We start from the raw sequence: 16,539 nt of genomic DNA, 5'->3' as shown, positions 1-16,539 counted from the left end.
CAAGGACAGCCAGCCCATTTCACTCCACACTGTGTCTCCACTCTTTGTGCACTCTTTGATGTGGCCTCTTCTCTGCTTTCAGTGGCGGAGTTTGTTCCAGTAGTCTTCCGGACATCTTCTGGGTTATTTGCACTGATGTGTTACTGCGTTGTTTTTGTGGGACAAGGTGAGCTTAGAGTCCTCTTACTCTGTCATCTTCCCAGCCTCCCCCTGAAGAAGGTAAGTTCTTAATGTGCAGTCTAAACACTGCAATGGATAGAAAGTATAACTTGTTATTTCAATTAAATATTGCCCAGGAACTTTGGTTTCACACAAAGTCAGACCTGCAGTTAGAACTGGTGCAGTCACATGAACATGCTCATTAATTCCATATATGTAAGCATTTTTAAAATTCAAAAAATTTTTTTTATAAATATATAATGTATTTTTAGCCCCAGGGGTACAGATCTGTGAATCGCCGGGTTTACACACTTCACAGTACTCACCATAGCACACCCCCCCCACAATGTCCATAACCCTACCACCCTCTCCTGACCCCCCTACTCCCAGCAACCCTCAGTTTGTTCTGTGAGTTTAAGGGTCTCTCTTGTGGTTTGTCTCCCTCCCGATCCCATCTTGTTTCATTTATTCTTTTCCTCCCCCCCAAACCCCCCACATTGCCTCTCCACTTCCTCATATCAGGGAGATCATATGATAGTTGTCTTTCTTCGATTGACTTATGTATATGTAAGCATTTTAAAGCTTCATTTATCTTTTGGTATTAAGACATTGCTTTTATGGGACAGTCTTTCCAACATGAGAAAACCATTGGGAATGAAAAGCAATAGAAATATAATTCAGGTTGCTCTGTATTAATTTTATTCCCCATTATCTACAGTTGAACAAGGAACTTCCTCCTACTTTATTCACTTCCCTGACTGCACGAGTCCCCACCTTACAGAGATTATTTAATGACATCATAGAAGGAATGATGTCACACTTTCAATATTATGACTTAAGTGTCGGCTTACGCAAAAGGAACAGATGGCTGCAAGAGAGAAAAACCCTTGTTTAAATTAGACTAAAACCAGAAGTTGGCTCTGAATTGTGAAGCGTAATTAAAACTTTATTTTAAAATACATTTCACAGTTTATATACCCTAGGAAGAGCTTTTTACCATATGAACTTTCCAGCTGCCACATAGCACAAAAGAGCTTGCGTTTTTTCATATAAGGCGGTACGCAGTTCAGGGAATGATGGTATTGAGAAGAGTGAAGATAAATCTCATAGACATAGCAATCCTATTTGTTAAAATGTCACATTCCATGGGAATGGTGTCAGACTCATGAAAAATTTCTTTAGAAAAAAAAAATTACTGGTAGAAGGTTTGGGTGGGTATAACGCACTGGAGAGAATACCTGACCAGTGCCTTCCTTGGCCCCCCGTATGGGCTGGTCTGCCCATATGTTTGCTAAAGCATAGCATACAATCTGGGATACTCCACAAATATCAATTACCAGCATAACTTAATTATATTTTATTTGGGATTATTTCTGTATTTTAAGATGTTCTGCTGCCTTTCAGTCTGTCACACATTTGTCTGGACTTTTTAAAAAAATTATTAATATACAGGTCCTGCAATGAAAGGAAATCCATGATCAACAATAGTGGGGGGAATCCACATAACACTTTAGGGGTTAGGAGTAATTTTTCTTAACCCCTTTTGGCAGATGAGCAAAGGACTGGAAAGGCTTAAGTGACTTGTTCAAGATCACACAAAATTGCTGGTGTCATTACCAGAAATTAAGCCCCGTGACTCCAGCACCCCGTTTCCCCATCATCCCACGTGTGTGTACAACACACTTAGAAGGAAGGCACATTGCACGGATGAAGGAATAGCTGCTGCCAATATCATCACACAATTTTAACCTTAAATGTATTCAGAGTTTGTGTTTCTATGTCAGTGAGTACTCTCCAGAAACCAACGTAGATCTTTATATAAAATTTGGCCACAGTGTGACAAGTTATAGACAAGCGGCCATAATGACATGTTTAAAAGCATCTAGACTCTTTTTTCCCCCCTAGTTTTTCTTTCCTATCATCTGCCATAGCGAGAGAAGAAGAAATGTCAGTGGACATTAGTAAATTTTGAACAGGGGAGTGTTCTTATTACTTATTTTCTTTTAAAGACTCTCACTTGCTTATCAGACCTCTCTCTACTTTGTTGCCTGAACTGATTTCTTTAGTTTTTCACTCCATGGTAGGATCTGAGCCAATATGACTAAATAAGTTGTCTTTACTATAAATAATGTGCACAATGTATATACTCTACAATGTGTACTCATTCCTCTCAGACATACTCTCCTTATGCACATAATGCATGCATATGCATAATGCTAATAATAAACTGTCAAGAACTACGGCACTGTACATACAGGATTCTAGATGTTCTAAACCATTTCACGTGCATGACATACCAATTGTTCATTCTTTAAAATCCTACCATCCTACTTAAGGATATAAAGATGTTTGGAACCATTTACCTTTGCCAGATATTTGCCTGGAATTGATTTTGAGTGATCCCATGTTAATTCACTAGTATTCATAGGAATTAAAAAACATGCAGTTCCAAGGATACCAGATAATAATTTTTTGGTGGCTTTTCAAAGACAACTGTAAAGTTAAAAGTCACCACAATTATAATCCAATTATCAGTTTGAAGGCAGAAAATGTGTCGTGTGCCCTGCTCTATCCCAGTGTCTGGTACATGAGGCACTTGATAAATATTTGTTGAATGAATAAATGAATGAAGTAATATTCTACCCTCTTCCTTCATCTAATTGAAAGCATGAAAAAAATGTATCAAAATTGTATCCTTTAAAGAGTTAGGTGAATTTGGAATGAATAATCAGCGGTACAGAGAATAAAATGGCTTATTAGCCCATTCCTCACGCTCCCACTCTCTTTCAAAATGCTTGGGTCAAATACTTCTACCCTCCACAGGGAGCAATTTTCCAAGAGAGAGGTGGGCTATATTCCTGCGCCTAACTATTACTGTGCCTCTCATCAAACTCTAGGCCCTAGATTTCCATCAAAGCCCTGTGCTTTGTTAGATAGATAACCAAATAGAAAAAAGATGGAGACATAGCACTTGTCTTTTGCCCTCCCAGAGACTCAAAACTTAATCAGGAAATAGTTAGTACCCCAATCTTTCCAGCCCTGTCCTTTTCACCCAGCCTTCACTGGTAATGAAAGAATCTTATTGTCACAAAAATACCTACAGCTACCCTATTGTACACGATGGATAAAATATCCTTGGAAGTGAACTGCAAAAAGACCATCCGTGGGTTATCTTCCTGAATCCCACACACCCTGTGTTAGACCAGGGCAGAGACTGTGCTGGGATTCTATGCTCAGTGGAAAGGTAGGGAGAGTTTTAGCAGGTAGTATAATTATAATAATTATAATAAAAAGGGCATAAAGCCTTTGTAGATTAACAACCCAAACAGGGACACCCAAGGGCTGGTGTTATTTTGCAGTAACTGTTGACTTTGGGTGGCTGTAACTGTGAAGGGCAGCCCCCTGCCCTGTCCCCTAGGGCTAAATTCACAGCCGTCCACAGGCACGTCCACAGGCCCATATTTCTTGAAAAGAACAGATGGTGAGGGAAGGGCCTAGACACAGAAGCAGATTTATCTTGTCAAGGTTGCTATCTCTAGGTAAACGACCTTAAGCGGGTCGCACATGGTCACATGACAACAGTGTGGTTCAGAGGTGTCCTGAGGTGTCCGCCATTCATTAACTCTTCCTTCTCAGCCTTCCAACTGCTCCTTTTGGATCAGTAGTGGCAATTTTGCTGTTGCTGCTGTTGGGGGTGTGTATGTGTATGTGCGTGCATGTGTCTACATGTATTTAAAGAGAGAATGCCTTATGCATGAATGCTAGTGAAGATTTATCTACCTTCAAAATATTTCACTGCTTTAACGTGACTGTGGACATCCTGGAGCATTTTATTTTGTGTTCTCAAATGATAGAAGTCCTACCTTGAAGGGGATAAAAGCACCCTTCTGATAGGTAGTCAAATCTGAGCGTCGGTCCTGGTGAGAGCCCAGTGTTCTAAAAGCAGTTGTGGGGTAAAGCCAGTGTCTGGACCCGTCACCTCACAATCACAACAGCCCGGGGTTCAGAGCCTTCTCCTGGATGCCTGAAAAGGCATAGCGGGATGACTCTGTGTTTTGTTGGGTTTGCTTTTCCTGGAGGTCTTGTTTTCTGAATGGTCTGTTTTTTATGTGCTGTCTGTGTGTTTCCTTGCAGGAAATACATGCCCTTTTATGATTTGTCCCCATTATAAAAGCTGAAATCCTTGCCCTTTCAATACAGATCAGATTGTGTGTGCAGTCTGGCAGACCTCAGGAGTCTGTGAAAGGCTGACCTAGTCACACTTCAGCCTGGTGACTGTCTTGCTGTGAACACCCACATCAAAAAGCCAAAGTTGCCAGCATCTACCTTCCTGAGTATTATTATTATTATTTTACTTTATTCCATTTGTTTTTCCAAATGCACTACTTTTTTTTTTTTTTCCTGAAGCCATTTTTGCCCAGTCGCCTCTTCCCTGAAATGTTCCTACTTCTACGTATCTACTTCAGGCACTGGAACCCCGCATTGTCCTTAATATAGGTATAGAATGGGTGGGCTGCTCTCAGAATGGTCTCGGGATTTCCCAGCATGCTCTGAATTTCTCTGATGTCAGGCCAACCTCTCAGTTCCGTCCTGAGCCATTCTAGAGGGAGGCACTGGAAAGGCAGCCACTGAAAATCAGATAATGTAGCTTTGTTATTCAAAAGAAAATACACATATGTATACAGTATACTGGTTTTATGAGCCAGGATGTCCTGCTGTACTTAGAGTGAAGAGTTATTTCACCATTTCCAACAAAAGCTTCCTTTCTATTAACAAGCGTAATTTTCTAACTTCCCTACATGTCTAACTCTAAAAAGAATCAGAAAGATTCTTCTTTAAGGATCATTATGAGCCAGTTCAAGCAGTATGGTAGATGAAATATTCACAAAAAGCCTTTCCTATGTAGCGCATGTAAAATACTGAATAAAATGAAAGGGGAAAAAAAAATCACATTTTTAAATGCTTGGTTAGGCTGGTGGGGAAGTAGAGGACTTGCTCATGGTGCAGAAACAAGAGAACAGAGAAAGTGAGAGGTAAGGGGAGACCTAGAGCGCCCATCTGACTGGTGTGGGGTCAGTTAACGGGCCAAAGCTAGACAGAGCCCAGCCTGGATAATTAGGAGGTAAACTGTAGACACAGTCCCATCAGGACATAAAGGGATTGTGACCTCACCCTACATAACACCCATGGGGGCAGAGGAGGAGGTACAAGTCTGGTCCACAGAGGAGTCTTTGGAGATTATATGCCTTTCTCAGTCTTGTTTTCTGGTGAAAGGGAAGCAGATTGGGAAAAACCATCTCCACTAAGAATCCATAGCTGCAAGCCTGCATTCACTGGGTTTAAGAGCCAAAATTCATAGACCTTGTGTGATTCTAAATCCCTCAAGTGAAAAATTTAAAGAGCTATAAAAAGGGGTTCCTGGGTGGCTCAGTTAGTTGAGCGTCCAACTCTGGTTTTGGCTCAGGTCATTATCTCAGGGTCGTGAGATCAAGCCCCATGTCGGGTTCTATAGTCAGCATGGAGTCGGCTTCAGATTCTCTCTCCCTCTCCCTTTCTCTCTATCTCTCTCTAATAAATAAATAAAAATCTTAAAAAACATAAAGAGTCACACAAAAACCCAAATACTGTATGATTCTACTTGTATGAAGTAGTTAGAATCGTCAGATTCATAGAGGTGAACCGTAGAATGGTGGTTGCCTTGGCCAGTGTGGAGGATGAGTAGGGAGTTGTTTAGTGAGTAGAGAGTTTCAGTTTGGCAAGATGAAGATTTCTGGAGTTTGGTTGCACAACAACGTGGATGTATTTAACACTACTGAATTTTATACTTCAAAATGGATATAAGATGGTAAATTTTATATAACGACTATTTTACCACAAAAAATATATATTTTTTTAATTTTTAGAAATTGAGTTTAAAGTAGTCCCAGATTGGTAGTGCACTCTAACTCCCTATAAGAAATGAATAAAACAAGCCAACAAATGAACAGGGGGGGAAAATCCTTCAGCCTAGGACTCGTAATCATTTCCAGGATCACAATAACATTTTTTTTAGTATGAGAAAATAACTTCACATGAATGAGAGCCCAAAGAACCAACAAACTATAAAATCAGGGGAAGAAAAACATTAGAAATTAGGGGCACCTGGGTGCCTCAGTGGGTTAAGCCTCTGCCTTTGGCTCATGTCATGGTCTAAGGGTCTTGGGATTGAGCCCCACATCGGGCTCTCTGCTCAGCAGGGAGCCTGCTTCCCCCTCTCTCTCTGCCTTCTGCTCTGCCTATTTGTGATCTCTGTCTGTCAAATAAATAAATAAATACATCTTTTAAAAAAGACATTAGAAATTAGATTTGTCAATCACAAGGTAAATATTATATGTTTAATTTTTTTTTTGAAGATTGAATTGAAAACATACTGAAGGAAAAAGAAATTATCAAAATTCACCAGTCAGGGGCACCTGGGTGGCTGCTCAGTGGGTTAAAGTCTCTGCTTTCGGCTCAGGTCATGATCCCAGGGTCTGGGACCGAACCCTGCATCTGGCTCTCTGCTCAGCAGGGAGCCTGCTTCCTCCTCTCTCTCTCTCTGCCTGCCTTTCTGCCTACTTGTGATCTCTGTCTGTCAAATAAATAAATAAAATCTTAAAAAAAAATTCACCAAGCAGAATTAAAAAGTAAACTAATAGGTACTCCTGTGTGGCTCAGTCGGTTAGGTGTCCAATTCTTGATTTCCGGTTGTGGGTTTGAGCTCTGTGTCAGGCTCCATGCTCTGCATGCAGGGCCTGCTGAAAGAATCCCTCTCTCCTTCTCTCTCTGCCCCATCTTCTCTCCCTGATGCTAGCTCTTGTTTGCACTCTCTCTCTCTAAGAAAAAGAGACACTCCCACCCTCATCAAAAGTATATGCCCATTACTACAGAGCCTCTTGTCAGTTAGAGCTAGATTTTCCATAACACATTGCCAGTCTATGCCTCCTTCCCACAAAACCAAGTAGGCTTCAACACTTTAAATCTAAATATCCAAAATAAAGAATGGTAAAACCTTAAAAAAAAAAAAAGGAAACCAATAGAGAGGTGTCTGAATGGTTCCGTAGGTTAAACATCCGACTCATGATTTAGGCTCAGGTCATGATCTCTTGGGTGTAGCGATGAAGCTCCATGAGGGGCTCTGTGCTCAGGAAGGAGTCTGCTTGAGGTTCTCTCCCTCTGCCCCTTCCCCCATGCATGCTTGCTCTCCTCCAAAATAAATAAATAAATCTTTTAAAAAAGTAAACACATAGAATTTATAGAATGTTTTTAAGAAGGACTATGGTTTTAAGTTTTCTGTTCTTAATATTATAAACCAAATTAATAGAGCAGGCAGCATATTATTTTGCTGGAGAGAAAAGTGGTAAATAGGAAGATAGAACTTTCAGAAAATGGGTCCGATATGCAAAGGGATGGAAACATGAACAAGATGGTAAAAGACCTGCAGGACAGATCCTACATATATCAAACTGGAGTGTATGATAAAAATAATCAAGAAGATCCAGATGAAGCACTATTTGAAGGGACAATCACTCAAGTTATCCAGAAACAAATGAAAAATACATCTTCATATTCAGGAATCCCAAGCATACACGATGAAAAATTCACACTGAGATAGATCATAGTGCAGAGAGAGACTCCCAGAGACAAAAATGTCAAAAACAGAAAGAAATGGCAGGTTACTTCCAAGGAAGCATAATTAGGGTCAGTGGCTATGTCAGTTGAAAATGGGATATCTTAGAAAAATAACTTTTAAGTAGAATTGTCTATTTTAATTAATTATTATAAATTACCTATTCCATTAATTATCTCTTATCAATAAAGGAATGAAGGCATTTTCATATATATATATATAAAGTATTTATTACCAAAACAGATACATATTGAGGGAACTTCAAATTGTGTACCTTAGGAAATTCAAGGATAAAGATCTGAGATGAAGATGGAATAGTGAGCAAAGAAAGCAGCAAACAGAAAGGCTAATCTCAATATACAATGACCATTTAAATCTTTAATGATAATAAGATAATGTCTAATTACTGGGATTAAAAAAAGAAAATAGACACCTATCCTGGAAAAAAAAATAGTATGTAAGTTAGATGCTAAGTGATCGAAGTCAAAGGATTCTAAAGTCTGTATTACCCGAAGGTTGGTAAAATATTTCTTATATTTAAAATTTGACATGTTAAATATCCATGTTACATTTTCTGTTATAATCATTGAGAGGATAGAAATAGATAGATACCTTCCAAAGTATTAAAGGGGAAAGATAAAATAAGAAGGTGAAAAAAATAAATAAAAGAAATCAAGAAAGGATGACATTAACTATGACAAAAAGAAAAGGGCAAAGGGGGCACCTAGATAGCTCAGTTGGCTAAGTGTCCGACTCTTGGTTTTGACTCAGGTCATGATCTTGGGGTCCCGAGAACGAATTCCGCTTTGGGCTCCACGCTCAGTGAGGCGTCAGCTTGAGGGTCTCTGCCTCTGCCCCTCCCCCACTCATGTGTGTGTGCTCTCTCTCTTTCTCAAATAAATAAATAAATAAAATCTTAAGGAAAAAAAGAAAAAGTGGAACAAACATTTTAGTAAACATAGTCAATGTAAAAAAACACCTTAAGTGTTCATATAGGAGAAGAGACTGGATAAAACCCAAAACCCAGCCACATGCTAGGTGTGTGTAAAATGTATCTAATTTATAAAACTAACAAAGAAAGATCAGGATAGTCACATTAATATCAGATAAAGGAGCCTTAAAAATGAAAAGCATTACTCAAATTACTAGAGATAAAGCAGTTCAATATATGTTGAAGTAAGTTTCAATTTGCCAGGAAAGTGAAACAACTTCATATGAACAAGCTTCAAATTATATATATATTAAAAAAAACCTGAAATATGTACAATGAGAAATTTAAAAATCCACCATAATAGATTTTAACATACTTGGTTTTTTTTGTAACCAATAGATTGAGCAGTCACAAAGTCAGTAGGAAGACAGAATATTTGAACATGTTTACTAACTGTAGTCTAATGGACCTCTGGAGAACCTAATAACAACAGAATACAATGTTTTCAAAAACCCGAGAAATATTTATCAAATTCTAAAATGTATACTTTCTTACTCATTCTTGCCATACTTCACACTGTTTAAAAGGTATTAAAAAATCATACTTCTGGATTAAAGATGCTACATATGTTCAAAATCATACAAGGTAACATTATCAAATACATTATTTTAAATTCATATGAACTTACCCTAAACCTTACAGCAAATGGTAGAGTCAAGATATAAAAGCAGGAGTCTCTGGGTCCAAAGATTCTATTCTTCATATTAGGATACACTACCTCTAAGATGGGGATCTAGAAGCATCCTCTTCTTTATCAGTACAACCGGAAGATATTCCAAACAGCCACGTATTGATCTTGATACCAACCCAGTTGCCAGAAAATTGCCTTTACCTTGATGTTCTGTCAGTCCATTAATACCACCCCCTCTATTTTGCCACAATTGTAACTTTTAATTTCTTTTCAGCACAGGATTTTATAACATTTCTATTAAGTAGAAGCATATTATCAGTGCACGCTGTAGAACTATTAGTTTATCAAAGAGCAGAATGCCAGGTGTGGCGATGAGGGACTACCAGTCTGTTAATATGGCTTTACTCCAATAGGCAAGATAGAAGTAATTGTAATGTGTTATTAGTCTCATTTGTCCCGTGTTAATTTCTTTTTTTTTAAATGTTATTTATTTATTTGACAGAGATCACAAGTAGGCAGAGAGAGAGGGAGAGGCAGGCTCCCTGCAGACCAGAGAGACTGATGCGGGGCTCGATCGCAGGACCCCGAGATCATGACCCGAGCTGAAGGCAGAGGCTTTAACTCACTGAGTCACCCAGGCGCCTCTGTCCTGTGTTAATTTCTTAACCAATTTCATCTAAAGGCTAATGTGTGGACTTTGTAATACTGTTAGGTTTCTTCAAGAAATGAACTGCAGCCAACATCTGTTCAAACAAGATAGTCACTTATTTTGTGGACCCCTCCATATCTAATATCATGAGTTGGGGGGGTTGAGTGGTGGGATTCAAAAAGATATGTTCATGTTTTAACCCTCTGAACCTCTGAAAGTGATCTTGTTTGGGGAAAGAGTCTTTGCAGTTGTGATAAAGTTAGGGATCTTAAAGGAGATCGTTTTGGTTTATCTGGGTAGACACGAAATCTAATGATATGTCCTTCTAAGAAACAAAAGAGGAGAAGACACAGACAGACAGGAGGGGGCCATGTAAAGAAAGAGGCAGAAATTAAAGTTATGTAGCCACAAGCCAAGGTATGTTTGGAACAATCAGACAGTGCCAAGAAGGAAGGTAGGATTTTACCCTAGAGCCTTTGGAGGAGGTGCAGCTCTGGCCTCCAGAGCTGTGAATAAGAAATCTCTTGTTTTAAGCCACCCAGTTTCTTATAATTTGTTATAGTTGCTATGGGAAACCAAGAATACTACCAAATAATATACCCATTACTATTATGGGTTTTTTGTTTTTTTTTTTTTTAAGATTTATTTATTTGAGAGAGAGAGAGTGGAGGAGAGGGGCAGAGGGAGAGGGAGAGAGAATCTGAAGCCGACTTCGGGCTTGGAGTCCTGGAGCCTGGCGTCCCATGCACGGCTCAGTCTCACAACTCTGAGATTATGACCTGAGCCAAAAACTAGAGTAGGATGCTTAACTGACTGAGCCACCCAGGCTTATGCCCCAGTATTGTGTTTTATAACTGCATTTTCCCAAATTCGGATGACTCAAACCACCAGTCACAACAGCACATTTGAATATTTACATTTGTGGTTTTCTTCTCAGGGTGAAACCGTTCACTTTCCCTTCCCTTTATATTTGCAGATAAATTTATCACTTTAACTACTGACAAATACTGAGCAAGTAGACTTGGCAGCTACTGTAGTATCGGAACTTGAGGCAAAGAAGTGAAGTACACAGGGACAGTTCGTATGAAGGTTATGAAGGATTAAGTAAATGAAAAGAAATGATTTACACAAAATACCTAGAACACCAACAGCCCAGAGTCAGGACACAGAACTGGCAGCATTGACTTTTACTAATGTCTACTGTAAGATACTCTCATCCAGGTGGTTAGTGGTTTTCTGTAGGTGATTAGTATTCCACTAATCTGATGATATTATTTATTTGACCATCCATTATCATCTGGTGACTTGGACTCATTTGGAGAGAGTCTGCTTACCTATCGATGTGAGACATGACCGTTTTGGAGATGTCTACACCTGCTTCTTGCAATACTCGGATAATCTGAAATGGTGCACTTGCATTCCTTCCAGGATGAATAATAACAGGACAGCCTAGCTGAGCCTGAGCATGAGCTGTTGCTTGAAGAACCTTCCTTTCGCTCTCAGCCAGAGGCCAGGAGCAGCCAATTTCTCCAATGACGCCACACTTGATACTAGTTCCATCAGCTCCATGGAGAATTTCATTAACGAGGACATCAGTAAGCTAAGGAAGAGCAGGAAAGAAAATATTTTATCTACTATGGAATTGATCAACCCAGAGTCACCACAGTAGGTGAATGGATTTATTCCTTTGGTCATTCATTCTTTTAAAAATGTATCTGCCATCCATTCAATTAATATGGGTCAATGAGAAAGGCCAAATCTCATATTCAGCAAGTTATTCTAAATCAAAGATTCAATATTATCTTACTGTGATTATTTGATGAGAAATCTGTGGCTTTAGGAAGCTATGGGGGGAAAATGGTGACTTCATGAAAGGACATTCAGATGAGAAAAAAAAATCTATAATTTAACCTGAGAAACATCTAGAACATAAAAAGACTGCCCTTGAACTACGTCAACTATATCAACTAATCCTTTAATTCTCCCTGATGTATGCAGTCCTTAATCCCATGCAGCACAAAAGATTCACAGCACACAATACTCCTACGGCATTTTTGATTCATAGGTATATTACTACTAAGAGTGGTTGGAAGAAGGTGTAATGCTGACTTCAGGGTAATCTTCAAACAATATATGCATATAAAAAGGTAAAGACCTGACTGGAAAATGATACAGATAAAGCTTTGCGATACAAAGATTTTAACAATTAACTGAATCATTGCTAAGACTGCAACTGACATTCTTTGCCTAGCAAGCAGGCAAGGGAAGACACATACACATACAGACAATAGGTATAAACATGTATAAACACATCCAGGCATGTTCAGAAAGGGAGCACATAAATATGCAAAGAAGCTTCGTGGCTAATTCTTTCTGTTTCTCTCTGAATGCTTTCTTTCCTTCTGCCCATTCTTGCTTAAGATCCTATGATAACAAAACCAGGAATGGATTTTCTTCCACCCTTCCTGTTTTGTAAAAGAAGGAAACATACTCGCCCATGTGCCAAGTCTCTGCCTGCCAGATTCCACCCTACCGTGAATTTTTATTGCTGGTTATGATAAAATCCAGAAAGGAAATCGGGGTTATGTAACTGAAGTTTATAATGGGAAAATGAGGTTTACAAATGGGCTGTGGTACCACTACAGAGCAGGGGTACCAGATATCCCTGAATGTTAACACTTGGGGGTTTTCAGTGACTAGAGGATTAAGCTCTCCTCCCTTGATGCTTTTTTTCTTTAGGAGATGAAATGTTCCTAATTTGGGTCTCCACTGGCAGATGTCTTTGCTAGCTAGCACATTTCTGTAGCATGCTACCTATGAGTCAGTGACATTCCTTGGTGGGGATGACAGAGGGAAAATCCAGTGTCTGAGGTTCTGGCCTTTCTGAATTGACACACAGTATTGCCCACGTCCTCGGGACTTCTCACCTGCTCTACCGACATGGCTCTGGTCTCCGGGGAGTGAGTTGCCTCCACATAAAACCCAGCTCCAGCTACGATGTGGACTCCTGTCTCTTCCGCAAACCATCTCAGAGTCTTCATGTCTCGGCTAATCCCAACAGTCGTGTTCTCCACCACAGCCCCTCCACCTTTGGCTTTAAAATACAATAGTTCTTCCCTTACGGCTTCCATCTCCTGATTCAGCCGAAGATTCTCTTTATGGGAATAAGGGTTTTTTTGAATCCAGAATAAGTTTTTCATCATAATAGGTTCCCGAGACGTGGCTTCATGACACAGGGGAGGTGGGTAGTAACAGCAGTCAAAGGTCATCGCCAGATGTTCATGAGTCAGGGTACGACCCAGTTTGCTGGGCTCTATGGGGCCCAACACCGTCTGGACTTTCCCACTTAAGGAAGACATTTCTGGTGATACCAGGAAGAGGCTCTAAAAAGAGTGTTTTCTGGAAAAAAGAAAAAAGAAAAGAAAACTATAATCAGAAAATGTAACCCACACATAAATTTCATCCACTGGGGAGGGGAGGCTGCGAACGGATACCTGTGTAAGAAAGAGAATCAATGGAACTAGAGATATGATCCCACTTATCATCCTGCCAAAGCCAGAGTCAGTGTCTAGTAAATTGTTGAAGTTCACTGCAGCCTTCAGGGACACGCATGGTGTTAAATGTCCCCGGCCACTTCCACTGGGACGCCTTCATCTGATTTAATCCCAGCCTCATCTACTGAAAATATTTCTTGGTATTCAGTTCACAGTTTCCTTTTGCTTAATTTTATCTCATTAGTCACGGCTGTACTTCCTTGGTTAATTCAACAATAATCTCCATTAAAAAAAAAAAAACCTCCTCATAATCAATAACTTAGGTCAAAACCAGCCTTGTATCAGAAATTTTTCATTTGTTGCTTTTCAAATAAATTAAATAGACTGAGGCTATTGATCGTTCCATTACTCATTCACTATCCAAGTGAACAAACTTCTGTTGAAAGGTCCATCATGTGTCAGAAATTGTAGATTAAAATACGTAGGACAAAAATCTCTGACCTTGATGATTTAACAGGACAAAAAGGTCAGAGACAAAAATCTCTGACCTTGATGATTACTCCCAAAGAACAACTGGGAGGGGGCACGCCTAGGTTTACTAATAAAAAACAAAAATAAAGACTTTCCTTGCGGTAGATGTTTTCTTTGGTCTAGCGCACATAGAAATACTTCGAAAATCATTAAAAGCAAAAATTCCGAGGCTCCTAAGTGGTGCAGTTGGTTAAGCGTCCGACTATGGGTTTCTGCTCAAGTCATGATCTCGGGGTCCTGGGATTGAGCCCCGTGTCGGAGGTGAAGGGGTCTGTGCTTAGTGGCGAGTCTGCCTGATGATACTCTCTCTCTCTCTCTGCCCCTCCCCCGCCTATGTACACATGCTCTTTCTCAAATAAATAAATCTTTAAAAAAGCAAAAATCCTTTGTTATAATGAAAGTGACTCTGATTGAAACTGAAAATTGCTGCTTCCAAAGAGTAAAAATCCTCTCCATTTATCCTGTTTATTTTCATTTGCAATACAAACTAAGTAGTCACCACGTTTCCATCACTGACAACAAGAATCCCAGTTCCAGAGCTTTCATGCGTCCGTATGTTTCCTAAATGAAGGGATTCTCTTGGAAAGAAGAAGGCGCGAGTAAAAGTGTGAAGACAAACACCTTCGTGGCCAAGAGCGGAACCCCTGCCAGAAACAGTGGTCTACACGGAGTGCTGGCCGCATACATTCGGAGCACGGGGACAAACTGACTGGGAACCAGGTAAAGGAAAATGCCTCCAAAGCTCCCAAGCTGTTCCTTAAAAAGACATTCTGAAATCTCTGACCTTGGAGCCTCTCTTTTCTTCTCTGTAAATTAGAATAACAAAGCACATTTCCCAAGGTCAAAGGAATTCAATGAAATGAGCTACCAAGTATCAAAGCGACCTCAGGTCTAGCACACAGCCCGTGGCAACAAATGACAGCTCTGTTCTGCGAGCTGCAGGAACTACCGTGTATTCCCTAGATGATTTTTTTCAGAGGAAGCGTTTGGGTAGAGAGGAGATCATTTCAGGGAGAACAGGCAGAGGATGATGCACGGTAGTACATTCAAGAGACAAGGTGAAAAGAGACCAGAGATGGCAGAAAAAGAGCTCAGAGGCTAAAGCAGCTTTTATCTGCAATTATCTGGAACTGAGGGGTGGGATATATATTGGCCTAGAATGTGTAAATAATTGATTCCGACTGTTTGACACACAACTGTAGGACTTGTGGCTAGCATGGCCATTAGTTTTCGGTTGGTAGTGCTCTTCTGCAAGCCAAGCTTCCATCATTTAAATAATTCACATGTGACAGAAGCTGGTGTCTGTTTAGAGAGTCACTGTGTGCCTGCCAGTCACTGCACGGGGCAATGATTTTCCTTGACGATGTCTAGGACCACACTGTTCAATGCTTTATTCCTTGTTACTGAGAGCAAGGGATATGTCACTAGTTCTTTCTGTTGACAAAAATCACAGTTCCATTCATGATCGATTCAATCTTCCATATGGGTTCATTTGTTCTTTCATTTCTTTTGGCTGAGGGGGCCCAGGAACTTGGATAAACTGATAAAACGCTATCACTATCATTGCATGTCAACTAGACTTCAATTTTTTATTTTTTACTTATTTGTATTTTTTTTTAAGATTTTATTTACTTATTTGACAGACAGAGATCACAAGTAGGCAGAGAGGCAGGCAGAGAGAGAGAGAGAGGAGGAAACAGGCTCCCGGCTGAGCAGAGAGCCCGATGCAGGACTCGATCCAGGACCCTGAGATCATGACCTGAGCCAGAGGCAGAGGGTTAACCCATTGAGCCACCCAGGCACCCCATAGGCTTCAATTTTTTAAAAAGAAAAAAGAAAAAAAAAAAAAAAAGCAACAACACTAGCCGTTTTACTAGAAAAGCACCAAACTGCATAGTTAATTGATACAGATTTGAAAGAGCAATGTTAGTAAGTTTCAAACTCACCACCTGTGAATCTGTGAAAAAAAAACACTTAAGAAATGTCATCTCTCCTGGGAAATTCCTGAGGCAGAAGGAGTTGCTGTTTCCTATGATCACAAATAAGGTAACCCATACTTAAAGGATGAAAGAAGAAACTGTAGCTGACGTTGCTCTAGGATGGAGTGTTTCCTTTGGTCGGACAGAGTCTGTATACAGCACTCGCTCGTGGTTTCTGCCTAGTTACGTGCTGTTTCTGTAGGGCCCTTCCACCCACATTCAGCCTGAAAGCTGTTCTCTTTTTCAAGGTACAGGCAAGGGGCTACCATTGGCTTCCACCATGGAGTGAAGAGTTCACAGTGTGGGGGAGGGGAATGGACAATGACGGCGGCCAGTGTACAGAAAGGGGCAACCCGCATGGAAAAAAGCAGGCTTCTGGCATTTTGCAGGCATCCATGGGAAGCTTCTGCATTGCACACACCTGCCATAGAAGGTAGTGGGAAAATCGACAGAGGAG

The 16,539-nt window shown here is 40.1% G+C and overlaps 1 protein-coding gene across 1 annotated transcript in view; it reads right to left on the bottom strand.

Annotated features, from left to right (window-relative positions):
• PTER (phosphotriesterase related) overlaps window positions 1–16,539 on the bottom strand; it is a 69,797-nt gene that overhangs the window by 20,496 nt on the left and 32,762 nt on the right. Inside the window, exons 2-3 of the mRNA XM_044227127.1 lie at window positions 13,006–13,477; window positions 11,413–11,678 (exon numbers count right to left, since the gene is read on the bottom strand). Coding sequence (XP_044083062.1) covers window positions 11,413–11,678; window positions 13,006–13,437 — 698 coding nt within the window. The 5' untranslated portion in view covers window positions 13,438–13,477. The remainder of the gene's footprint in view (window positions 1–11,412; window positions 11,679–13,005; window positions 13,478–16,539) is intronic.

Source organism: Neovison vison, chromosome 12 (genome assembly GCF_020171115.1).
Source record: "Neovison vison isolate M4711 chromosome 12, ASM_NN_V1, whole genome shotgun sequence".
NCBI lineage: Eukaryota > Metazoa > Chordata > Mammalia > Carnivora > Mustelidae > Neogale > Neogale vison.
Note: the sequence above shows the minus strand (reverse complement) of the source record. Positions and strands in the feature narration are given on the sequence as shown.